This window comes from Mustela nigripes, chromosome X, assembly GCF_022355385.1.
Source record: "Mustela nigripes isolate SB6536 chromosome X, MUSNIG.SB6536, whole genome shotgun sequence".
Lineage (NCBI taxonomy): Eukaryota > Metazoa > Chordata > Mammalia > Carnivora > Mustelidae > Mustela > Mustela nigripes.
Genome location: NC_081575.1, coordinates 29,247,287 through 29,270,108, shown reverse-complemented (window position 1 = coordinate 29,270,108; position 22,822 = coordinate 29,247,287). Strand labels below are relative to the sequence as shown.

General features: G+C 44.4%; 1 protein-coding gene across 3 annotated transcripts in view; it reads right to left on the bottom strand.

Annotated features, from left to right (window-relative positions):
- LAMP2 (lysosomal associated membrane protein 2) overlaps nucleotides 1-21,810 on the bottom strand; it is a 39,294-nt gene extending 17,484 nt beyond the window's left edge. The window contains exons 1-6 of one of the 3 annotated variants that reach the window (XM_059385978.1): nucleotides 21,569-21,810; nucleotides 10,556-10,674; nucleotides 9,673-9,886; nucleotides 5,160-5,318; nucleotides 3,875-4,062; nucleotides 2,539-2,661 (exon numbers count right to left, since the gene is read on the bottom strand). In XM_059385978.1, the coding sequence (XP_059241961.1) occupies nucleotides 2,539-2,661; nucleotides 3,875-4,062; nucleotides 5,160-5,318; nucleotides 9,673-9,886; nucleotides 10,556-10,674; nucleotides 21,569-21,632 (867 nt within the window). In that variant the 5' untranslated portion in view covers nucleotides 21,633-21,810. The remainder of the gene's footprint in view (nucleotides 1-2,538; nucleotides 2,662-3,874; nucleotides 4,063-5,159; nucleotides 5,319-9,672; nucleotides 9,887-10,555; nucleotides 10,675-21,568) is intronic. The other 2 variants (XM_059385980.1, XM_059385979.1) reach the window with 2 other exon arrangements.
- Between the last annotated feature and the right edge of the window lie 1,012 nt (nucleotides 21,811-22,822).

Below are 22,822 nucleotides of genomic sequence, written 5' to 3'. Positions count from 1 at the left end.
ATGATCTGTACTTTTCTGCTTCCTCCCCTTATCCCCGTGTGTACAAACCTATCCTTGAATGTCCAGCTCAAATGTCATCTCTTCCATTAAACCTTCCTAACTCTCCTCCACCCAGAATTAACCCCTGCCTCCTCTACGCTCCCACAGACTTTGTCTTTTCTTCTGGTCTATCATTCATCCCAACTGGAATGCACCTTCCACGGATCTCTAATTGCCCACAGAATCCAGTTCGAAAGTCTCAGCATAGCATTCCAGATCTTCCACAAAAATGGTCATTATTTGTACATTCCTATCTTTACCACTGAACTGTGAGATCTTTATTAATACAGGGCTTCTTCTTTGAATCCCACCATGGGATCCAGCACTCAACACACTCAAACTCAAGAAATTTTCCTTAGAAGCGTCTATCATGACAGGGTTGAAGATGCACCCCAGTGAGGTCTGGTGACATTACAGGTGTTTCTTCATTTTTTGAAGTGCCTACAGCATGGTTAAAATGCCACCCTTTTGGTTTATTTTGTTTTTTAAAAAGATTTATTTATTTGAGAGATATAGACAGAGACAGCAAGAGAGAGCAGGAGCGGGGAGCCTGATATGGGGCTCGAGCCCAGGACCCTGAGATCACCTGGCTGACCAAAGGCAGAAAAGGCAGACGCTTAACCCACTGAGCCTCCCAGGTGCCCCAAAATGTCACTGTTTTGAACTGCAATCAAAATAATCTGTTGGGGGCATCTGGGTGGCTCAGTGGGTTAAGCCTCTGTCTTTGGCTCAGGTCATGATCGCAGGGTCCTGGGATCGAGTCCCGCATCGGGCTCTCTGCTCGGCAGGGAGCCTGCTTCCTCCTCTCTCTCTCCACCTGCCTCTCTGCCTACTTGTGATCTCTGTCTGTCAAATAAATAAATAAATAATCTTTAAAAATAAAAAAATAAAAAAAAACTTTTTAAAAAATAAAATAAAATAGTCTGTTGGGAAAATTAGATACTGTAATTATTAAATATTTCCCCACAACAGTCAGAAGAAACCATGTTCCTTTTAGGACCCAACCACAGCTAGAAAAATCAAACTCAATCACTCCAAAGGGAAGGAACCTAAAACACTACTTTCTTCATTCTTATAGTATAATCTCTATGAGGTAACTTTAAAAGAGAACATGTCCAGGGAGGCCTGCTCTTACCTCATCAAAAAAGACGAGCCTGACCAGACATTTTTAATATTAATCCTCTGGTCATATGTGTACGTAACAGAGGAAAGCTTTCAATGCTGGTAAAGGGAAGATCCTTATAAACCTTTCTAAACTGTAATTGCCTGATACAGTCCTCAATTACTCCACATATATTCCACAGAGAAAAGGGCTTCAGACTAAAGATACTAAGTTCGGACTTGAAACAAACTCCACACACCTAATTTTTTTATGTATCAGATGTTGAGAGTGTTTCTCCATCCTAGATAATATAACCTGATTTAAAAGCAGAACTGTTTTTTACTCTACCTATACAATAACTCTCAGTTTGAGAATTGCTGGCAGCTTAACGTTTTCCCTGATGGCTGTCCCCTTTCCCATTTGCTAAAACACGTGTGTACACACACACACACACACACACACACACACACACTCAAAAATTATGAGGGTAATAGCTGCTTCTGAGAAGGGAGAAATAAAAGTCCTCAATGATGAATTTATGCTAGCAAGAAGTAGAGCACATAGGCTTAACCTAGAACCTTCTCTTTAGGGTTCAGCCCTTCATGCAAGCATGAACAACAAAAACCTGAATGCTACCATTATATACTACGTTGATTTAATGAATTTATGCATGGTAAGTACTTACAGAGCCTTGTGGGTGGCAAGTACTCAATAAACGTTAACTATTATTATTCCTGATACTATGACAAACAGTATTGCCTCCAAAAAACCTAAAATATTCGAGTAAACAAACATGAGTTTTCTAACCAATAACAGAGAAACATGTGAGGGAAATTACTTTTTACCTTTTATAACATGTAATATATAAATATATACACTTTTTTTTCTTTTTTTAAAGATTTTATTTATTTGACAGAAAGAGATCACAAGTAGAGGGAAAGGCAGGCAGAGAGAGAAAGAGGGAAGCAGGCCCCCCGCTGAGCAGAGAGCCCGATGCGGGACTGGATCCCAGGACCCTGAGATCATGACCTGAGCCCAAAGGCAGTAGCTTAACCCAGAGCCACCCAGGCGCCCATAAATATATATACTTTATTATTAAGTATTTCTACAGCAGATAAAGATTTTTTTTTTTTTGATGTGGGTTAATTCTTGCTCCTACCCTCAAGTCTATGTGAGGGCAGAACAGTCACTTCTGGTGAACATGAAGCTAAGAATCCAGCCTGCAGACCCCCAAGGTGACTGAGGGGTTAAGAGGGACCGATGGCCCACACTTTATCATGAAGCAGTGCTGAAATGGAAAACAGAGCTAAATCCCCTGCTACACACACACAGCTGTTCAGACTTTCAGATGTGTTTCTAAGAAAACAGCCCAGATCTCAGGGAAATCTGTTACTCACCACAGCAAACACGAAGTCAAGATACTTGACATTGCTGCTGTTCAGGCTGAGCAGGGCACTCCGAGGCTGGCAGCTCCCGGTGAAGTCCGTGGTGTTGGGGTTGATGTTAATAATTGAAACCACCTGGAGGGGAAGACGAGGGAGAAAGGTACAGCTGACCGGGGCGAGTCCATAGCAAAACCTCCCCCCCTAAAAAACCAACTTGGGGGGGGGGGGCAAAAAATGCTTTTGTCTGGATACTTAAGTTTATGGTGTCTTACTTTCAAACGAAGTTGGCCCAGGCCCTCAAGCTATGACTCAGACAACTTAAAAAAAAAATAAAGAAAAGAAAAACAAGAAGGAAGCTTCCTCAGTAATGAGCCAAATGAAAAGACACATTTTTATGGAGCATAAGAGTCATCTGCGCCGCTCGCTTATTGAAGGCGCAAGACTCTGGAAATGGGATGCGTCCGTCGGCACGCCCCCTGGAGGCGCAGGGGAACACTGCAACCGCAAGCGCCGTGGCAGACGCAAGCCTGGGGTACGCGGCCACTGTCTGAGTCATGGAGAAACAGCTGCACTTTCCCCTAAGTCAACCTACACTGCGTTCCAGATACAAATGTGAAGGAGTTATATTTTAAACGGACTGAAATAAAAATCAACTGTCTGTACTCCGATCTACTGATGGTAAACAGAATCTAAACCCCGAAGAGTCCCTGAAATGGCTAGGTTTCCCACAGGCCAAGAAAACCCCTTGCCTGGGACATTAACTCTTCGTGGTTACAGTAACTCCGAATTTATCAGTCCTCAACAGGTCAACATCAAATCTCCATTTAAAACAGAATTGGGGCAGGGGTGCCTGGGTGGCTCAGTGGGTTAAAGCCTCTGCCTTCAGCTCAGGTCATGATCCCAGGGTCCTGGGATCCAGCCCCGCATCGGGCTCTCTGCTCAGCAGGAAGCCTGCTTCCTCCTCTCTCTCTCTCTGCCTGCCTCTCTGCCTACTTGTGATCTGTCAAATAAATAAATAAAATCTTTAAAACAAAAACAAAAAACAGAATTGGGGGCGCCTAGGTGGCTCCATCGTTAGGTGGCTGCCTTTGGCTCAGGTCATGGTCCTGGGGTCCTGGGGTCGAGTTCCACATCAGACTCTCTGCTCAGCGGGAAGTCTGTTTCTCCCTCTGCCCCACTCCCAGCTCATGGTCTCTCTCTCTCCCCCCCTCTCAAATAAATAAAATTTTTAAAAATCTTTAAAACAGAACCAGTCTAGCAACAAAACTACTCTTAGGCCAGAGATAAGATACACCGCATCTGAAGGGAGATATGAGAAGAACGTATCAATAAACACAGGGATCTATACCTTGTTGTGAGTGAAGTTCAGCTGCAGCCCCATGGTAGCCAGAAGACAAGTACCATTGCTGTTATTAACCGAGTAGGATCCCACCTCTGGTTTCTCCTTTGGAGTAGGTGCTGTGGTGGGGGATGGCGCAGCGGTGGAGGTGATGGGCACCACAGTGGTGGAAGTTTTATCTTTTTCACACAGATACTCTAAAGAAAACAAACAGGACAAAATAAACTGAAGTGGCCTTCTTCTTAATTCGTAAGGCCAGGAAAGAGCAAAATATTTCTCACAATACAAGTTCAAAGAGTTTTATTAGGGGACTCAGGCAGAGGTTCCCAAACTGCTGCTTCAGATACTGGCGGGTCTTTCAGAATTATGACACACCCGACACATACAAATGCTTTCTCCAGGGGTGCCTGGGGAGCTGGGTGGGTTAAGCCTCTCGGCTGAGGTCATGATCTCAGGGTCCTGGGATCAAGCCCGGCATCCGACTCTCTGTTCAGCAGGGAGCCTGCATTCCCCCCCTCTCTCTGCCTACTTGCGATCTCTGTCTAATTAAAAAAAAAAAATGCTTTCTCTACTTCGTACTTCAGCTACCACACACTCATCTTTTTGCGCCCTGATGTCCCTTTATTCCCAAAGAGTGTCACCTGCTTCTGATGTGAAAATGAGAGATTTAAATCTGGAAACATCTCCCTCCTACTCTCTTCTTTCCCACACACAACCACTAGAAGGAAGGAGTGTTCACCAGAGGAACATTTAGAAATCACTACAGGGTTCAAATACAAATGAACCCTCTATTTGTATCACCCCTTCAGCAAACCAGAGGCATTTCAACCTCTTAAGAAGGGCTGGTCGATTTTCAGAGCTGGTGAATGAGAAATTATGACATTTCCATTTAGCTATACGTAAGTTATAAAAGCAGTTTATAAGTAAACTCAAGATTCAAACACAAAAATCTCATTCCTAAGCTGTGGTCTTGGATCATCAAAAGCTAAAAAGCTGATGATCAAAGCAAGCTATCTGAGGATCTGTTCAAACAAAGACTGGGTTTGATCCGCTGAAAACGCTACAGGTCAAGCATCTGCAAAAAACCATCCCCATAATGTATGCATCATCAACTTGAAACTGCGAAGTCCCACAGGAACAAGAATTATGGTTATCTGCAAAAACCTCACGGTCCGGTGAAAGCTACGCAAGTCTTAGTGTAGAAATGCTTCCAAATAACAAGACTTCAATGCAAGCCAGCTGGTATACTTGAAGCTTAAATCAGGATCCAAGTGTATCTGTTTGAAGAACTCACCTTTTGTGCTCACTGTGCCATTCTGGACAAAAGCCTGTACGTGAACATCCCAATAGTACTGGACGACACCGCTGTTCTCTAGAGTTGATAAACTATTGCATCTGAACATGTCGTTCAAAGGAATTCTGAATCCCACAGCGTCACGGACGGTCAAAATTCCTGTAAAACAAAATTAACACTAACGGTTTCCAAGAAGGCAGGAGAAAAGTGAGGACGTAAATTTATCTGCAGACTCTCTCCTCCTTCTGCCTTCCTGCCTCACTGCATCCACATGGGACAGAGGACACGGCATGTTCAAGAAATGACAAATTCAGGGCACCTGGCTGTCTCAGTGAGTTAAGCTGCTGCCTTCGGCTCGGGTCATGATCTCAGGGTCCTGGGATAGAGCCCCACATTGGGCTCTCTGCTCAGCGGGGAGCCTGCTTCCCCCCACCCTCTGCCTGCTTCTCTGCCTACCTGTGATCTCTCTCTCTCTGTCGAGTAAATAAATAAAATCTTTAAAAAAAAAAAAAAGAAAGAAATGACAAATTCGCTGGGGCTAAAACAGAGCGAGTAAGGAAGAAAGGCGTGATGGGGGTTAAGAGGGAAAGATGAGCCAAAGGTGGCCACGCGTTGGAAGGAAACTGGAGGAGCTGAGGACAGGTTAGGCTTTATTCTGTCAGCAGTGGAGGGTGAGCTTGAGTTTTTAAAGCTGGAAATAAATAACACACATATAATTTATTCTAAGGGAGATGACAAAATTGCAGGGGCTAGGCAGGGGCAATAACTTCTGAGGGAAGTCATTAAAGAAGGAAAGTAGTTAGAAGGCTGCTGCTCTGGCTGAGGTAAAAGGTGAGGGGCTGCCTAAATTAAGATGGTGAGAGGCAGAAGACGGACAGCAAAGAGGCCAAACTGAACACACAGCTAACGTACGATCAACAGGGCCGCGCGACCAAAGGAAGGAAGGAAGATGGATTCGGCAAGGACTTCGGAGGAAGTCCTGACTTTTGTGCTACTATCCCGAAGTCAGTTACAGTTACTAAAATGAGCTTCTGCAACCTCTTCCTGGCTAGCATTTCAAGACTATTCCATTTCAGGGTATCTTCAGAATGTGAAAGGAGTAAGTTACAGTCAGTCTGTATGGAGTTTTTATTGTAAGGCCCATGGTGAAGAGACTATGACCACAACTAGCCACACCCAAATGGCTTAGTTTCTTCCGGAGAAGCATCGAGGGAGGGAGGGATACGAGGTCCTTAACAGGGGCGGTCTTCAGGGCCTCTCCATGAAGTAGCAAGACAGCCAATTCATGCTGTCATGGCACCCCCTAATGGCCAAAGCGGGGAAAAATTTAAGTCAAAGAACTAGAACATTTTTTCCCCAAAACTGGTTTTTCTCACTGTTAACGTAAGTGAATAGGTATTTGAACTGTCTTATATAAACAGAGCTCAGAAACCATCTACAGACATACTGGAGATATACTATGAAACGATAATTTTTTAAACTATGTATTATTTATGAACATGTACCGATTGGTCCAATATACACAGACCAATAGGAAGGCTCCACCCCAAGTTCCTAAGAGTGGCTGCCACTTGGGAGGCAGACAGGGAAATGACTCCGGGGAGTGAGTACAAAGGAAACCTCAAGTGTATCTGTAAGGCTTTATTTAAATAAATAAATAGATGAGGCAAAATATGAATGAAATGGCATTTATAAATTCTGGGTAACAGATACATGTAGGTCTATTACATGACTCTCTGGACTTTTCTGTACTTTAATCACGAAAAAAAATTTAAAAGAAAACAGCAGTTTTCAAAATTACTCCAATTATCAGATGCCTAAAATTAAAACACTAAATCATTTCAAAAACAACAGTCCATTTAAGGAAACCATTTTAAATTCCAAATAGTTTCAAATATGTTATTTCATAGATGTTGGTCATTTAAAAAAAAACTGCATTCCTCGTTTAAAATAAAAACAAGGAGAGTAAAATGTTAATTTTAGAGTCCACTGTTTTTCCATTCAAATCTGTCCCATCTGTCCTTTTATCGCCACCCCTTGATCTCGGCCCTGGTCTTATCACCTCTTGGTTACTGCAGCAGCCCCTTAACGTGGGCATCTCTGCCTGCGGTCTCCTCACTTCCCAATGAATCCTACAGAACATTCTTTATAAACTACTGTCTCTGCTTCTGTTCTGTCATTCTCCTGCCTAAAAACCTAAAATGGTTCCCCAGTGCCTACGCCATCAAGCTAAATGCCTTTCCTTGGCTTCCAAGGCCTCCTATAATTTAGACCCGCTGCGCCCAGCCAACTTGATTCTCCTGCTACACACACAGCCTCTATTTTCATCAGGAAGCTTTCCAGCGACTGCTGCTCATACCATGCCTCCCCCTGCTGGAAAGCCTCTGCTCAAACTCCCTGCCTGACTCAGCTCGTCCTCCTCCCTCCTCCAACACCCGCCGACCTCTCCTCTGGCTCGCCAGCAGGCGAGCAGATGACTGGTGAGGACACATTCAGACCACGCACTCTAGAACCACAGGCCCTCACAGATGGGCTCAGGAAGCATATGGCATCTGCAAGTTTACTCTGTACCCTGGGCGAGAGGGCCAGCAGGCTTCCCTCAAGTCCACCCCCGCCCCCCAACAAAACCCTGGAACAACAACAAATAATCACACTGATCCGGCGCGTTCTACTTTTGCCATCGAACTTGGAAAAACCATTTTGCTTTGTCTCCCCAACTTGTTTTACAGCTCCTTGAAGGTGAGGGGCAAACCACAGACTAGTTGGAAAGGACAATGCAGGGCGCAAAGCTAAATACACAAGTAAACCAGTAACAGACTCGCTCTAGTTAGCCTTTCGCAGGAGATTAGGAAAGAGAAAACTAGGACTGATTTCCAAGTCTCTGTCCTGTTGCCTCCCAAGTTTTGTATGAGCTCATTCACCTCTGGGTCCTGAAAATAGGATCTTTTGCTATCCATACCTCCAGTGAGTCATTTATCCCCAGGGCTTGCAGCTAAAGACCATCTGCGTGTGTTTCTGGGGTTGAAAGGAAATACTATCTGTGAAAGCTACTTACAGACACCCTGTTGACCCAAATCTCAACAGAAGGGAAAGAAAGGAGAATTACAACCCCCGACTAAACTGAAATCTCCACTATCCATGCCCTCAAAATACTCAGTACAAAATAAAAAATCCAGTATGCATTTCAGTTCTAAGAGTGACAAGAACGCCTTATTTGCTAATGCTTTTCCGAGTTGGTCTGGATCTGATATTGTCTCCAAATAGCAACATTTTCCCTTTCATTTTGCCTTTAATTAATCATTTACTTTTCAGTCCAAATCCTATCTAAACGGTAAAAAAAGAAAAAAAAAGGATCTGAAGATGAAACATTTCTGCTGATCTCAGGTTACTGAACTTGTACAGATTTAAAATCTCTATGGGGGGGGGGGGCTGTGTGGCGCAGTCATTAAGCGTCTGCCTTGGGCTCAGGTCGTTACCCCAGGGTCCTGGGATCCAGCCCGCCATCCGCCATCCGGCTCTCTACTCAGCTGGAAGCCTGCTTCTCCCTCTCCCACTCTCCCCCTGCTTGTGTTCCCTCTCTCGCTGCCTCTCTCAAATAAATAAAATCTTTAAATAAAAAAATAAAAAATATCTATCCCTAAAGGGTTTTCTCACTCATTCAGCATTTGTCGATGACCCACTACTGAATGAAATAAGTAAAAAGAGTAAAGCCCACAAATGCTGCAGCTTAACAGACTTTGGTTCGAACACCAGCTCACCACTTACAAGCTGTGTGACCTCGGGGCAAGTCACTTAATCTCATCAAGACTGACTCCCTTTACCTATAAAGCTGAGATAATTTCTACTTCCCAGGCTTGCTGTCATGGGACTGAAACTCAGCTAGTCACACACTTAGGGTACTCCGTGGTACAAAGTAAACTCAAAGAGGGACAGCAAATTACCATCACCATGTCGAACACTGCCATACATGGGTGGTGGGGACACAAAGACATGAACTTTCTGTTCTAGTTAGGAAGACACACATGTGTGCAGATGATTTTTAAAAATTATTTACATTTGTACGATTTTCTAAATGTGTATATAGATACATACACACACACTTTTTTAAAAGATTTATTTGAGAGCGAGCAAGCATGAGCAGGGTGAGGGGCAAAGGGAGAAGCAGACTCCCCGCTGAACGAGGAGCCCGATGCGGGGCTTGATCCCAGGACTTTGGGACCATGACCTGAGCCAAAGGCAGACTGCTCAACCCACTGAGCCACCCAAGCGCCCTACATTTGTATTACTATAAGCAAGAGAGGGGCGCTGGGTGGTGCAGTCCGTTAACTGTCTGACTCGGTTTCAGCTCACATCGTGATTTCAGGGTCATGAGATCAAGCCCCGTATCAGAGTCTAACTGGGTGTTTCTCTCTTTCCCTCTGCCTCTCCCCCACCCCGCACATTTTCTCTCTCAAAGATTTAAAAAAAAAAAAAGAGCAAGAAAGCATAACACAAATCTAATTCATAAGCTTACCTTTATCTTTAGCATCGGGAAAAGTCGCCTTATCACTAGTATTGTAGGAAAACGAGATGCTGTCAATTGAGTAAGTAGACTCTTCCTTGGTAAAATTCACAGTCCAGGAAAAACCAGATCCAAACTGCACCACTATTTTGGGATTGTTCTGATCATCCCCACAAACGCTTCCATTATATGATGCAGTGCTGAAGTCGGAAATGGTTACAGTTTTCTAAAAGAAAAAGGAGTGCGGGGGTAAGGAGGAAACAGGCAGTACCGAGCACCAGGCATCTGTAGAGGACGCGCCAATTGGGTCTCTGTCACCGGCCCCCGCCTCTCGCCCCCCACAGCCAGGCTGCCCTCCACCTGCCCCATTGTGTAAACCAGTCTCAGATTCTTCACCTACATCCCAGTCCTCTGGACAAATTCATGTATGTCAGAAAGGAAAAAGGAAAAATTGGCCTGAACGTCTGCTCTTGATTCAAAAAAAAAATTAGGTTATAAGCAGGCAGGACCTTAACTGAAAAAAAATAGGAAGGCAAAAGGATTGAGAGGCTACCCCTCAAAGGAGATTTTAATAGCAAACTATTAAACTGGGAAAGCTTTGATGTGTACATGTTAAGTGTTACAGATGTAGTCAGACCTCAACGCCACAGTCTTTGGACCATTTGCCCTTAATCAGCTGCAAAAAGAACTCCAAAGAACCCGGGAAATAAAATATTCCTTCCAACACTAAACAGAACACCTTCAAGTATCTACTTTTTTTTTTTTTAAGAAACCAACAGAATTTAAATGTTAAGTCAGTTAACATATGCAATCTTATCTACGTGAATATATACAAAGGATAAAGGGTAGAACTGAGTTCCTACTGTAAAACCCAAAGAAAAAGAAAAGCACTTACGTAAGTTTTGTTTGTAGTCTCATAGCGTATTGTGAAATTCATCTGCCATTTTGCAAAAAGGCAAACGGCTTTTTCTGAGTCTGTCACATTAAATTCCAATGCATAAGATGAGACCGCTCCTAGATTAGAAAGAATCAGACTGTAAAATTGTACGACCACAACATACCTAAAGGAAAAAGCTCTATCCACCACTCAAGTTCAACCAGCTCTAAAATGAAACAAAAGACTCTGAACATATATGGCATCTTGGTAATGGTTTTTCTTTGTATTTTTAGCAGAATCCTATTGATAAAGTCAGCATCACCCGTTCCAGAAGGGTTACTTGACCTAGGATGCTTAGGTCATGGCACAGACTGGTGACATTTGCCTTTTGCCTCCTAACAGTCATATATACACATTCATCTGTGTCTTGCTAGCTTTGCTGTCAGGACTTTTGTTTTTAAGGCAAATGAACTTAAAGGGAAAGGCTCAGGAGGGGTGTTAAACTGTCCCTCTCCTTTGCAACAAGGATAGAACTAGAGGGTCTTATGCTAAGTGATGTAAGTCAGAGAAAGTCAAATACCATATAATCTGCTCAGATATAGAATATAAAAAACAAAACAGATAAACATAGGGGAAGGGAGGGGAAAATAAATAAGACATAGTCAAAGAGGGAGACAAACCGTAAGAGACTCTTAACCGTAAGAGACTCTTAACTGTAGCAAACAAACGGGGTTGCTGGAGGGGAGATGAGTGGAGGGATGGGGTATTGGGGTGATGGGCATGAAAGGGGGCCCCTGATGGAATGAGCACGGGGTGTGACATGCAACTGACGACCCCCTAAACTCTACCCCTAAAACTAGTAAGACACTATGTTAACTGACTGATTTTAAATAAAAACAAACAGGGACGCCTGGGTGGCTCAGCTGGTTAAGCCGCTGCCTTCAGCTCAGGGTCCTGGGATCGAGTCCCCAGGTGGGCTCCTTGATCGGCAGGGAGCTTGCTTCTCTTGCCGTCTCTGTCTGCCACTCTGCCTGCTTGTGTATACTCTCTCTCTGACAAATAAATAAATAAAATCTTCTAAAAAAATAAAAAATAAAAACAAACAAACAAAAACAAAACAACCCTGTCTCCCTCAAACCAGCCAATGGAACTTTCTCTGTCAAAATAATGATAGACCGGATGTTCTATGGTCTTGTTGCTTTCAATCCTGCCGAAAGCTATGTGACCTATGACACCAGATATCTTGGCAAACTATTTTACTCTGATAGGAAGGTGTGCGAGAGCCTTGTAAGCAGGTGTACCATGTGACCAAAAGAACAGAGTTTCAAAGGTTGTTAGGTCTAAACGCAAAAGGTTAATTTTTTATAAATGTAACACTCATCACTTTGTTTTATTTTAAAATCCAATCGATTAGGAAGGCTGACGAATCTTTTGATACAGACTCAAAGACATTTCCCATGTTTGGAACCTGCAACCTCTTTTGGCAGAGAAACCCTACAGGGTCAAAAGCCTTGGGACTTTTGAGCTCACGTGGCTCTGATCTACACCAGGATACACGCAGGGACATTACCTGTTAAGCTAAAGCGCCCAAGGACTCAAAATGCTATGTGCCAGCAAACACGCCAGCGGCCTAAGTGACTGACAACCACGTAAGGGTTTTCTGCACTGTCTCCCACATTACCCAAGGGGTGAGCTGTTTCCTGTTAAGACACTTGCGTATCCTTTAATGATACCTGAGCAATGCGGCGTCATCTACAAGCAGGGACATGTTGCGGACTACAGAGCAGAAAGTCCTAAGAGGAATACCAAGAAGGCGCGCCTCAGCAACGCCTTTCAAGTTGTACACAAAGGCCGACCGTGGGGATGCACCAGAGACTAGGCTGCCTTGCCAGCCCGAATATTATGCTAAAGCTTGTGGTTGCTGAGTGCCTAAATGTATTGGTTAAGGCTAGAAAAGACCTCCGAGAGAGGCCTAAGTAGGTTTCATGCCATTCTTTTCTAAGTAAGGTATGGTATGGAGGAGCTGTCAGCCCTGACCCCAGGCTACCCAGGAGTGGGGCTGAGGACTCTGGCTTCTAATGCTGCCTATCAAATGGAGGCCTGCTTTTTATAGGCTGCTCTCTGCACCTCATTTCAAGTGCCCCAGCTTTAACATAAACTCCTGTAGTCAAAGGATTCAAATCAGCTGGAAATAACCAAGAAAAGCCTCACATTCACTTTCCATACTAATCATTTACATTTCAAACTAATCATTTACTTTCCGAAGATATTAAAGTGACGGAAAGAAAATGGCAGAAGATGGTTAAGAACCCCACGGTGCCCATGTGGACCTCAAACTTCATGAAGCAGAAGGCACAAGTCAGCTGTGGTTCCAATGTACCACTACAGTAAAGTCAAGAGAGTCTAGCTGCTGACCTGAAAATGAGAACTGAGAAAGGCCCTGAGGACTCCAGCACTTTCTGTTCTGGTGCCTTCGCTGCCTTTCTCCCAGTGAGAGCTACTCCTTTCACAGAGCTTCACCACTCTCTCCCCTCTGCCTCTCCCAACCGCACTGGAAACCACTTTCACTCAGTATCTATCACCTCACACTCAACGATTCCAAAACTGAAAGTCACTCTTCTGCTTCTTCTAAGCTGGTCCCCTTCTCAGCCTCTCTAGTTCTCAAGGAGAGATGGGACCCAGTAGAGTCATTCAGGCACAGAAGTTTGGGAATAGCTTCTATTTCATTCCCTTCCTGAAGTCCTAACCAGGTTTTTCCCCCCTTCAAATCCTCTCTTAAATCCAACCTTGCTTGGCCTTTTCTTTCTACTCCCAATGCACTGCCCCACCCCTACATTACTACAGATGCCTCCCAGCTGTCCCTAGAAATGCTTCCTGATTAATGGTCCTTAAATACCTCTTCCTTTCTGGACACTTGTTCAGAAACTTTTACTAGCTCCCAAGCTCCCATATTAAATTTAAATCCCTCCACCTGACTTTCAAAGTAATCCTTAATCTCATCCCACCCTATTCCTTCAACTTCTCTCAAACCACTTTCCCAGAACACACCCTTTAATCCGGTTAAACTTGTCCCGCAGGACCCAAACAACCATGCTTTACTCAATTTCTACCCCTAGGCTTCGACTGTCCCTACCATTTGAAATTTACAATTTTTCTACTGACCTCAGTGTTCAGTTCAGGAAGGATATCCCTCTCCGTCTGGCTACCCCCAAATACAAAACCCCCCTCGCTCGACACTGCCTCTTCCTAATCATTTCTGGTCAGTATCACCACCCACTCTAAGAGCTGAAAATGCCAGATACTCGCCGGCCCGTCCTGGCCTCCCTGGCGGCAAGGATGGGCACTTGGGCTCGGCTCTGCCTGACAGAGGCATCCACCCCAGATTTCAGATAGGAGGGCGGTGGAATCAGAGCCACGAATGGAACTGTCTCCCTCGGGCGGAAGCTGCCACCACAGGCAGGATCTAGGCGGGACAGCCGGTTTCAGGCTTGGCGCCGCTCGGTGGTGCGATTTGGGAACCTCAACCAGGCTTCAAGATACACAGGCAGGAGCTCTGGCGATTCCGACTTACCTGATACACGTCTTTTCATCAAGTGAAACTGTACCAATGTGCAACATACACATAGAAGAGTGCACACTGCAACACACGAAAGCAAAAAGCGCACTAACACGAAGCAGACAGCTGCAAGAATTTTCGCTAACTGAATCCACTTGTGTCAAGAAACAGAACATTCCAAGAGCCCCGAAAGCCCCTGCTGTGCTCCCTTCCAGGTACCTTTTTCCCCCTCCCAAGGGCATCCACTACCCTGACTTATAACTGTATTAGATTCATTCTGCCTGTTTTTCAACTTGCTATCAGTGGAATCATTCACTGTGTTCTTCTGAGTCTGGATTCTTCGACCGCGCCTAATGTCTGTGCCGTTCACCCAGGCTGCGTGTAACTGCAGTCTGTCCCTGCTCACTCTGTATGTGTAGCTTTCTGTTCCTGGGCAAACACTCCCCTGCTGAGGGATGACAGATCGCAGATGGCACATGGTTTGGTTTCCAGTTTGGCCTTACCACACGGGGACACGTTGGCGAACACACATGCACGTGTACCTGCTGGGTGTATATCTAGGGATGAAATGGTGGGACTCAAGCCTACACATATGCCCTGGTATCTTTTTAATAAACTCCTTTTCTGCTTAGAATCGATCAGATTTTATTCCTGGTGCTTACAATGAAGAACCTGGACTGGGGCGCCTGGGTGGCTCAGTCGGCTGGGTGTCTGCCTTGGGCTCAGGCCATGATCAGTTTCCTGGGATGGAGCCCCCGCGTCAGGCACCCTGCTCAGCCGGCTTCTCCCTCTCCCTCTGCCTGCCGCTCTGCCTATTTCTGCTCTTCCTCTGTCTGTCAAATTAAAAAAAATCCTAACAACAACAACAACAAAAAAGAACCTGGACAGATTAAGCTACCCATTTTTCAGCAGCCATTTTTCTCCACCATCTCCTTAACTGTAAAAGCCTCAAGAATCGTACATGGTGTATACCCCGACCTTTCTGTATATTTTATACTATCCTGAATAGTTCAGTTATTTTATGCCTGTAAATCCTGACCCCTATATTGTCACAGGCACTGCCTTAAAACAGCAGTTTTCAACTATAACTTCACAACAAACTGATGTGTCATGGTAAATTATAGTATACAGCAGGTAATTTGTTAATAAAAAAAAAGGACCTCAGTCTGTGAATGGATGATATATATGGATTTAAGATTCCCTTTTGATAATGTCTCCACCACTCATTTGAATTCCAATATTCTCCCTTCCCAGCAGAAGATCTAATCTATGCCCCTGCTCCTTGGAGCGTGCCCCTTAGATGAAGGTCATCCATAAGGAGGCCAAGGTCGGGGAGACCATGTCTATCACTCTCCCTCCATTTTCTATCATTCCTAATAGTGTGGAATACGTAATAGTTTCTCAGTAAATCCTGGTTGATCATATCAAGATAAAAATACTCTGCAATAAGGACCTGAAATATAGTTTAATTACAAAAAGGCCCGTGTTTCAGCTCTTCCAAATCATGAACCTAATCTACCTGGCTTCTAGATACTCCCTCAACCCCCAAGCCAAGTTTTCACCTCAATAAGTTGTGACATGAATTTCAAGCTTGGAAACATCCATTTCCTATAAGGCAAATTCATAGTTGAAACATTTGCACTTTGCTAAAAATGTCTCCAGGCAAACCATTTCTATCCTTGTTGCTGTCTTTGATTTTAGCACAGCTAAACCACTTCTGTTTAAGTCTTTATGACACAAAAAAAAAAAAAAAAAAAAAACAAACCCACAGCTGTGTCAACTATACTCAAATTTTTTTAAAAAACAAATTAATTAAATTTAGTTAAATAATGTTTTTTATAAGAAACCCCACACCACTGACTATATCCTTGAGTGTGTAATTACAGAGCTGGGAGTTCATTCTCCACAAAGAAAAAGGCATGCCTCACAATCAACTTTGTCAAATTTAAATATCCTCTCAATCTTATTTCCAGAGAGTTCATTTATAGGTCCTTTTAGAACTCATTAACTTTTCTCGCCAAGCATGAGATGCTGCAAAAAGTGGCTAGGTTTTTACAAATCTGACCCGAAGTGTAGTTGAAAAATAGACATTTGCAAACAAAGGGAGGGGGTGGGGTGGGAACATAATAGCAGTGGTAAAACAAAACCAATAAAAAGACAATGATCTAAGAGCCAATATAATGAGGCGATCAAGCGCCCCATCCCTGGCACTGAAAAGCCAGAATTCAAATCCAGTCACAGTCCAATTTACTAGCTGTGAGACTCTAGGCAAGTTATCCTCCCTAAGAATCGGAGCATTTCTTGAACAGGTTCTTCGAAAGCATGCAAGCCCTTCAGAGCTAAGCCAAGCACGTTGGATACTCCCGCTTACAAGCTTCCCTTCTAGTAAATATAAAGGAATATAAAGGAATCCTTCCCAAATTTTAGTTCTAAACATACTTTCATCATATTAACTTATGAACTTCTGAACTCAAACTCATCAGCTCAGAATGATGCTGGGCAAAGGGTCTTAAAAAAAAAAGACATAGGCACACACTACTTATTTATTCCTTCTTTGCTGTTCCCGGGTTTAATAAATCTGATTAACTGTTCCTCATTTACAAGTCCTCACTGATGCTTCCTAATATAGGTACAACTACCCATTCCGTTGCTGATATTCCCGACTTCTGGTAAATCTCTTTTAAAAAGAAAAGTAATGAAATGATTTTAAGCTCCAAAATAATTTATTTTTAAGATCAGACAGTGGATAAGGAAGGAACATTCAACACTATTCAACTCATGGAAAATGCTTATTGCTGAGTGAGTGGTGCTTGGCAGACCTCCAGAATTCTTCTGCAATGCACAGCAAGACACCACCAAGTACTCCTAAAGCACACTTTCGGATCGCATGAGATCTCTGATCACTTTAATATGAAATTATAATCGGAATGCTTTTGTCACTGCAGGAGAAGAGCAGACTTCCTGCACCAAGGATCACTTGAGTCAGCCACAGTGCTATGAAATAATTGTCAATCGCAAATTCCACTCAAGGACATAGGAGAAGAAAGCCTCACTCCTGGGAAACATGTGAACATATTTGAATATAATCCTATCAGATGTGATAACCGATAACCAATGACTAATGGACAAATAATAAGCCTGTCCTTCCGAGTATCTCTATTATAGCTAAAAACAATTTTTAGCAGAACCTTGAAATCAAAGTTACCATTTTAACGAAATGTGGTTAAGGTTAGAGAGCGATCGCCCGCTTACCTTCTTCTCTCATATCACCTCCAAAACAGGAGAGACTGGTTCTTTGTGAAAACCTTATTCCCCCTCCTACCAAGGACTTCATACTTCTCCCTGTTAACTGTGCTTCTTATGGAGGTACAGCTGAAGGGGTATGAGTAAGATACTAGCATTCCCTATGGGATCACACATCAGTGAAACGGTTTATAATTATCTGCACTGCTCAGCACAGATCTTGAAGTTCTCAACCCAAAGACATAAAAAACACTTCTTGCAAAACATAATTTAAGGTTCACAGAAGAAACAAGCTGGTCTGAGAGTCCTATTCCCAGTGCCCACCACTGAAGAGCCTCCATAAAAATCTTCTAAGGGTTGGGACGCCTAGGTGGCTCAGTTGGTTGGACGATTGCTTTTGGCTCAGGTCATGATCCCGGAGTCCCAGGATCGAGCCCCGCATTGGGCTCCCAGCTCCACGGGGAGTCTGCTTCTCCCTCTGACCTTCTCCTCACTCATGCTCTCTCTCACTGCCTCTCTTTCAAATAAATAAATAAAATCCTTTAAAAAAAATCTACTGAGGGTTAAAACCATGTACCAGGCACTCTGCTAAGTAGGCAATGGGAAGTCACCGTGCCTAAGCTAGTCTTGGCTCTTAGAGACTAATGCCTTGGGGGAGACTTGACTGGCACTGGGATTTTTAAAAGAGTGGAAAACAGACCAGCCTAATAACCTTAAGAGCTTGGGAATGGCCAGATTTATTCTTTCCTATTCCTCCAGATGGTCACCTGGCCGGCCTCCCTGCAACACTCAGGTCTCTGCTCACGTGGCCTTCGATAGATCACTGTTTCTGGGAGGGAGGGCCTCCTCCTACCAGTGAGGTCCACACTCTGGAGATTTCTATGAGGTTTCTCCCACCCAGAAAACATCAACCTCGTAAAAACCAGAAGTCAAACTAGTTGTAAAAAAACAGTAACTACTGAAGAATTCTGAATCTCTGGTGCCACAAAGAAAAAATACTTAGACAACGATGCTAGGAAATGATTTTTAGCCACTCCTCTCTTTATGATGCATCCTAGAGATTTTCTTCAGGAAACTCCTAGAGCTTTTCTACAAAATGTTCTCTCGTCAGTTGTAAGTCGTTCAAATAAAGAGCATAACTTAATCTCTGTGGAAAGGACCGGTAACACATAACCCCTAAGAACTCCTAAGAACTCTTTTCTGTACTGGCTCTAAAGCAGCTATTTTTTTAAAAAGTTTCCGTGGAGCTGGGATAGTTACAAAGTGAAACTGGTAGAGATTGAGCAAATTCAGGACAGATCCCCCTTCAATGGTAGCCCAGAAGAGCAAGATTCGCAACAGGTACTTTATAAATATTTACTGAGTTCTTAAAAACCTACTCTGGGTATCCACTGTGATGGATGCAAAACCCACCAAGCAACTCAAGTTGGGCTCAAGTCTTAAGGGAGAGAGCCACATGGAAGGAGTCTGAGCTCCACTGAACCAGCAGATGCCAGAAAAAGCAGCTGTATGGAAGAGATTATTTCTTTTTTTTAAAGATTTTATTTATTTGACAGAGAGAGATCACAAGTAGGCAGAGAGGCAGGCAGAGAGAGAGAGGGAAGCAGGCTCCCTGCCCAGCAGAGAGCCTGACAGGGAGCCTGATGTGGGTGGGACTCGATCCCAGGACCCTGGGATCATGACCTGAGCCCAAGGTAGAGGTTTAACCCACTGAGCCACCCAGGTGCCCTGGAAGAGATAATTTCAATTTTATCCTGCTATCATCTGAAAAATCTAATCTAGGTACATTATGAACTTTTTACTCCACCAAACCCTGTTCTAAACCTGGAAGTGGAGGAAATCGATTTTGGAAATCTTCCAAGAAGATGAATCTAGTTAGTCCCAGATCAATAAACGGCAAACTAGCAGATAGCTGACGGATTCTTTCATGTGCTTCTTTTTGCCTGTTTATTTTCTGCCATGAGCAAGCATTGCTTTTGTAAAAACAAAACAAAAAAGCTTTCATTAAAAAAAGAAAGAAAGACACACACAAAAAAACCTAATGACACGAAAGCCAACAAGTAGGACAACTATTATTTTTTTTTCACTTTCTCTAAACAATAACCATGTTGTGTTTGTGCAGATTCAACTGGCAGGGAAGTACTGATTAACAGATGCCTGGGTCAGATGTGTTCTAGCCACTGATAAGGTGCTTTTCGTTGTAAACAATCCTCTCTTAGGGTCACTGGCCCCTCACTAAGTGCTTCATGGCAGTGTCAGAGCTTCGAGTTATGTTTGAGCAAAGTCTCCCTGGCCCCCTTTCAGAAGAGCTATGGAGGTGGTCTTCTGCAGCGGCACTGGATCCGAGACTCTGAGACATGTGGTATCAGGATCCCTTCCTCACTTACCCACTGAGGACTTCAAAGAGCTTTGGTTCATGTGCATTCTGTCTACTGGTATTTACAAAGTTTGAAATTAAAAATGGTAAGTGAATGAAACACAACATCAGAGCCATCAGTGCTGATGTCATTCCACATCATGAAGCCTCTGGAAAACTCCACTGTACACGGGTGAGACTGTGAGTGAAAACGACAAATAACTTCTTGGTGTTCTTTCAGAAGTAAGTTTTCATCTGACAAGCACCGTCTCCCAAAGTTCTCTGAGAATCACTAGGTGAGATCACCAAGAACCCTTCCCGCACAGTCACTTTGGAGCAAGACTGCTCAACTTTAGCACTACTGACGTTCTGAAGTGGGTAATTCTTTTTGGGGGTGGAGGGAGCCCTATGCTGAGCACTGTAGGATGCTTAGTAGCATGCCTACCCTCTACCCATCAGATGCCATACGTAATCCCCTGATGGGACAACCAAAGATGTCTCCAGATATTGCCAAATGTCCCCTGTTTGAGAATCCACTATTTCAGGGTGCTGATTTTATTCTACCGATATACGAACTGCAGAATGCACACCTCTCATGCCTTCTCAGACCCCAAATAGCTCTATTTCCTCGCCACTCCCATCTGGGTCTGTCCTTTGGGTTTATTTGGTCACAAACAGCATGTCAGTGGAGAGCAACAAGCACAGGATGAACCAGGTCAGGAAGAGACATTCTGGTCAAAGTTCACCTTTCAGGCATTAAAGCCCTGGGGACCCAGTGATCTTTGGGCAAGGGCGGGTAAAATACAAATCAGCGAACATTCATCCAGCCATTCTTATGACTGGATAACAACCCAGTCTTTGGCAAGTTACCTATCTTCCTCCTCCAAAAAATGAAATAAAGGCCAGTTGTTCCACTGAGAAGAAAAAGGGCTTCTGAAGGCAGAAGGCACTCAGATACACCACCCGCAAACCTCACATCTGGGAGATCCTCCCAACCAAAATACCTGCAAACTTTTTTTTTTTTTTAAGGCTTTAAGTTGTTGTTTTTAATCAGGATCTGGCTGGGAGGAAATAGCAAAACTGACATGAAACCGACATCCTCAACACCTCCAAGTCAGATCTTCGCTCCCCATCAAAGTTCCCCCTCTTCCTTTTAGTCTCCAGAGGTTCAGTCCGAGTTTTTCCCCCTCGAAATTGCCCCGGGCCACCTTAGATCCCTACCCCTCAAAACTCCAACTAACAAACTAAAATCCAGCATCTCCTTCCTCGTCTCTTTATTCACCCTTTCTCCACGGCCTCAAATTCCCACCCACAAACCGCCCCCCTAGCCCTGTCGCTGTCCCCCCGACTCTACTGTCATATCTACCCATACCCTTTCCCTTCCCCCAAGCTTCTTCGTGTAGGCGACAGTCTCGTCCCTCCCCAATTTTCGCTCTCATCCCACAGTTGTCCACCATCTTCAAAACTCTTCTCTGGTTCTAAGATCTTAACCAGGACTCTCCTAATGGTCTCGGCCACCCCAGAATCAATTGCATATACGTCCGCTCTCCACTCCTCAGTATCTTCCCCAAGTTACTCTTCCGAACCCAGGTCGGCTCCACGCCTCGCTCTTCCCCACCTACTCCCTCAGCGCCCACCCCCCCCCCCTTCCTTGCCCCTTCTCTCTCTCACGGGCCCTTCTTCCCTGCCATCCCTCGGTCGGTCAGGCCTTCTCTAGGTCACAGCTCGCTTCCTCGGGCCAAGCGCCACCGCCCAGTGTCAGCTGCTCAGCCTCTCACCCCCGCCCTGCCCCGGACCAGTCTTTCAGGTTGTGGCCTTTGAACTGGGCTCCCCGGGCCCCGGCTGAGGGACACAGCAGAAGGGCCCGACAACTCACCCAGGACGAGGCAGAGCAGAACGAGCCCAGTGCCCGGAACCGGGGAGAGGCGGAAGCACACCATGATTCCGCAAAGCAGGCGGCGGCTGGTCGGAGTAGAGGTGGCGGCGGCGACGGCAACAGCAGCAGCGACACCAGGGAAAAGGCTTGCCGGAATCCAGCCGAGAGAACCGCAGACCACCGACCACAGCACTGCCAACGCCAGGACTCGGCGCTTGAGCGCGGGTCATAAGACTAGGGGCGGGGCTTTTCCTTGCGTTTAGCCAATCTCCGCGCTGGAAAGCGGCAAGAGGGGTGGTGATGTAGGGGCAGGTGGGCGGGGCGACCACGCCCTGGCTTTTTGGTTCACAACCATTCTTCTGCGCCTAAGAGATACATGCGGTCGGGCTTTTTCTAAGGCTTAAGAAAGAGGATGAACTTTTCGTGGTGTAGGTAGTGGAGTTCATTTCAGTTCCAACCCCTGGAGGAAGAGAATGATTTTGTTGAATTAAAAAGGTTGCTAAGCATCACAACGTAATATATATAAAAGTAATACACAATTATTTCAGGAACACTGTTGTTATCCCTGCAGTTCATGTGATTAGATGGATAAGGGAGCTGGGGGTAGGCGTGGTGGCGGACTTCCTGACCAAGACGCAGCCTTGAAGATTGCCTAGTTACAATGCCCTGTTTTCGCAGATGGAGGAATTGAACTCAGAAAGAAGAAGAATCTTCTTTAAATACAAGAAAGAAAATAGGAAAGAGAGAAGTAAGATAGGAGGATAAAGGGGGGAAAAAAAAGATCATCCATATTTCCACTACCCAGAGAGATGGTTATCTATCTATCCTTCCAGTTGTTTTTCCACATTTCCACATGGGAATATATTCTTTAATGAGTTTGTACTAAACATACTATTTGGTACACTTGACAAGTGAGCAGATGAAAACTAAAATAGTCAATAAAGGAAAGCATTCAAAAACTACTAAAAAAATCTCAAGTTGAGATAAATCACTAATTTTCAAATGTGAGTGTCCAAAAGAGCCATCTAGGGAGTTTTAATATCATATAGACTCCTATACCTCATTCACAGAGATTCTGAAACAGTAGGTCTCTGGCTGCTCTTGGAATCTGCTTTTTTTTTTTTTTAAGATTTTATTTATTTATTTGACAGAGAGAAATCACAAGTAGATGGAGAGGCAGGCAGGGGGGGGGGGGGGAAGCAGGCCCCTGCTGAGCAGAGAGCCCGATGCGGGACTCGATCCCAGGACCCTGAG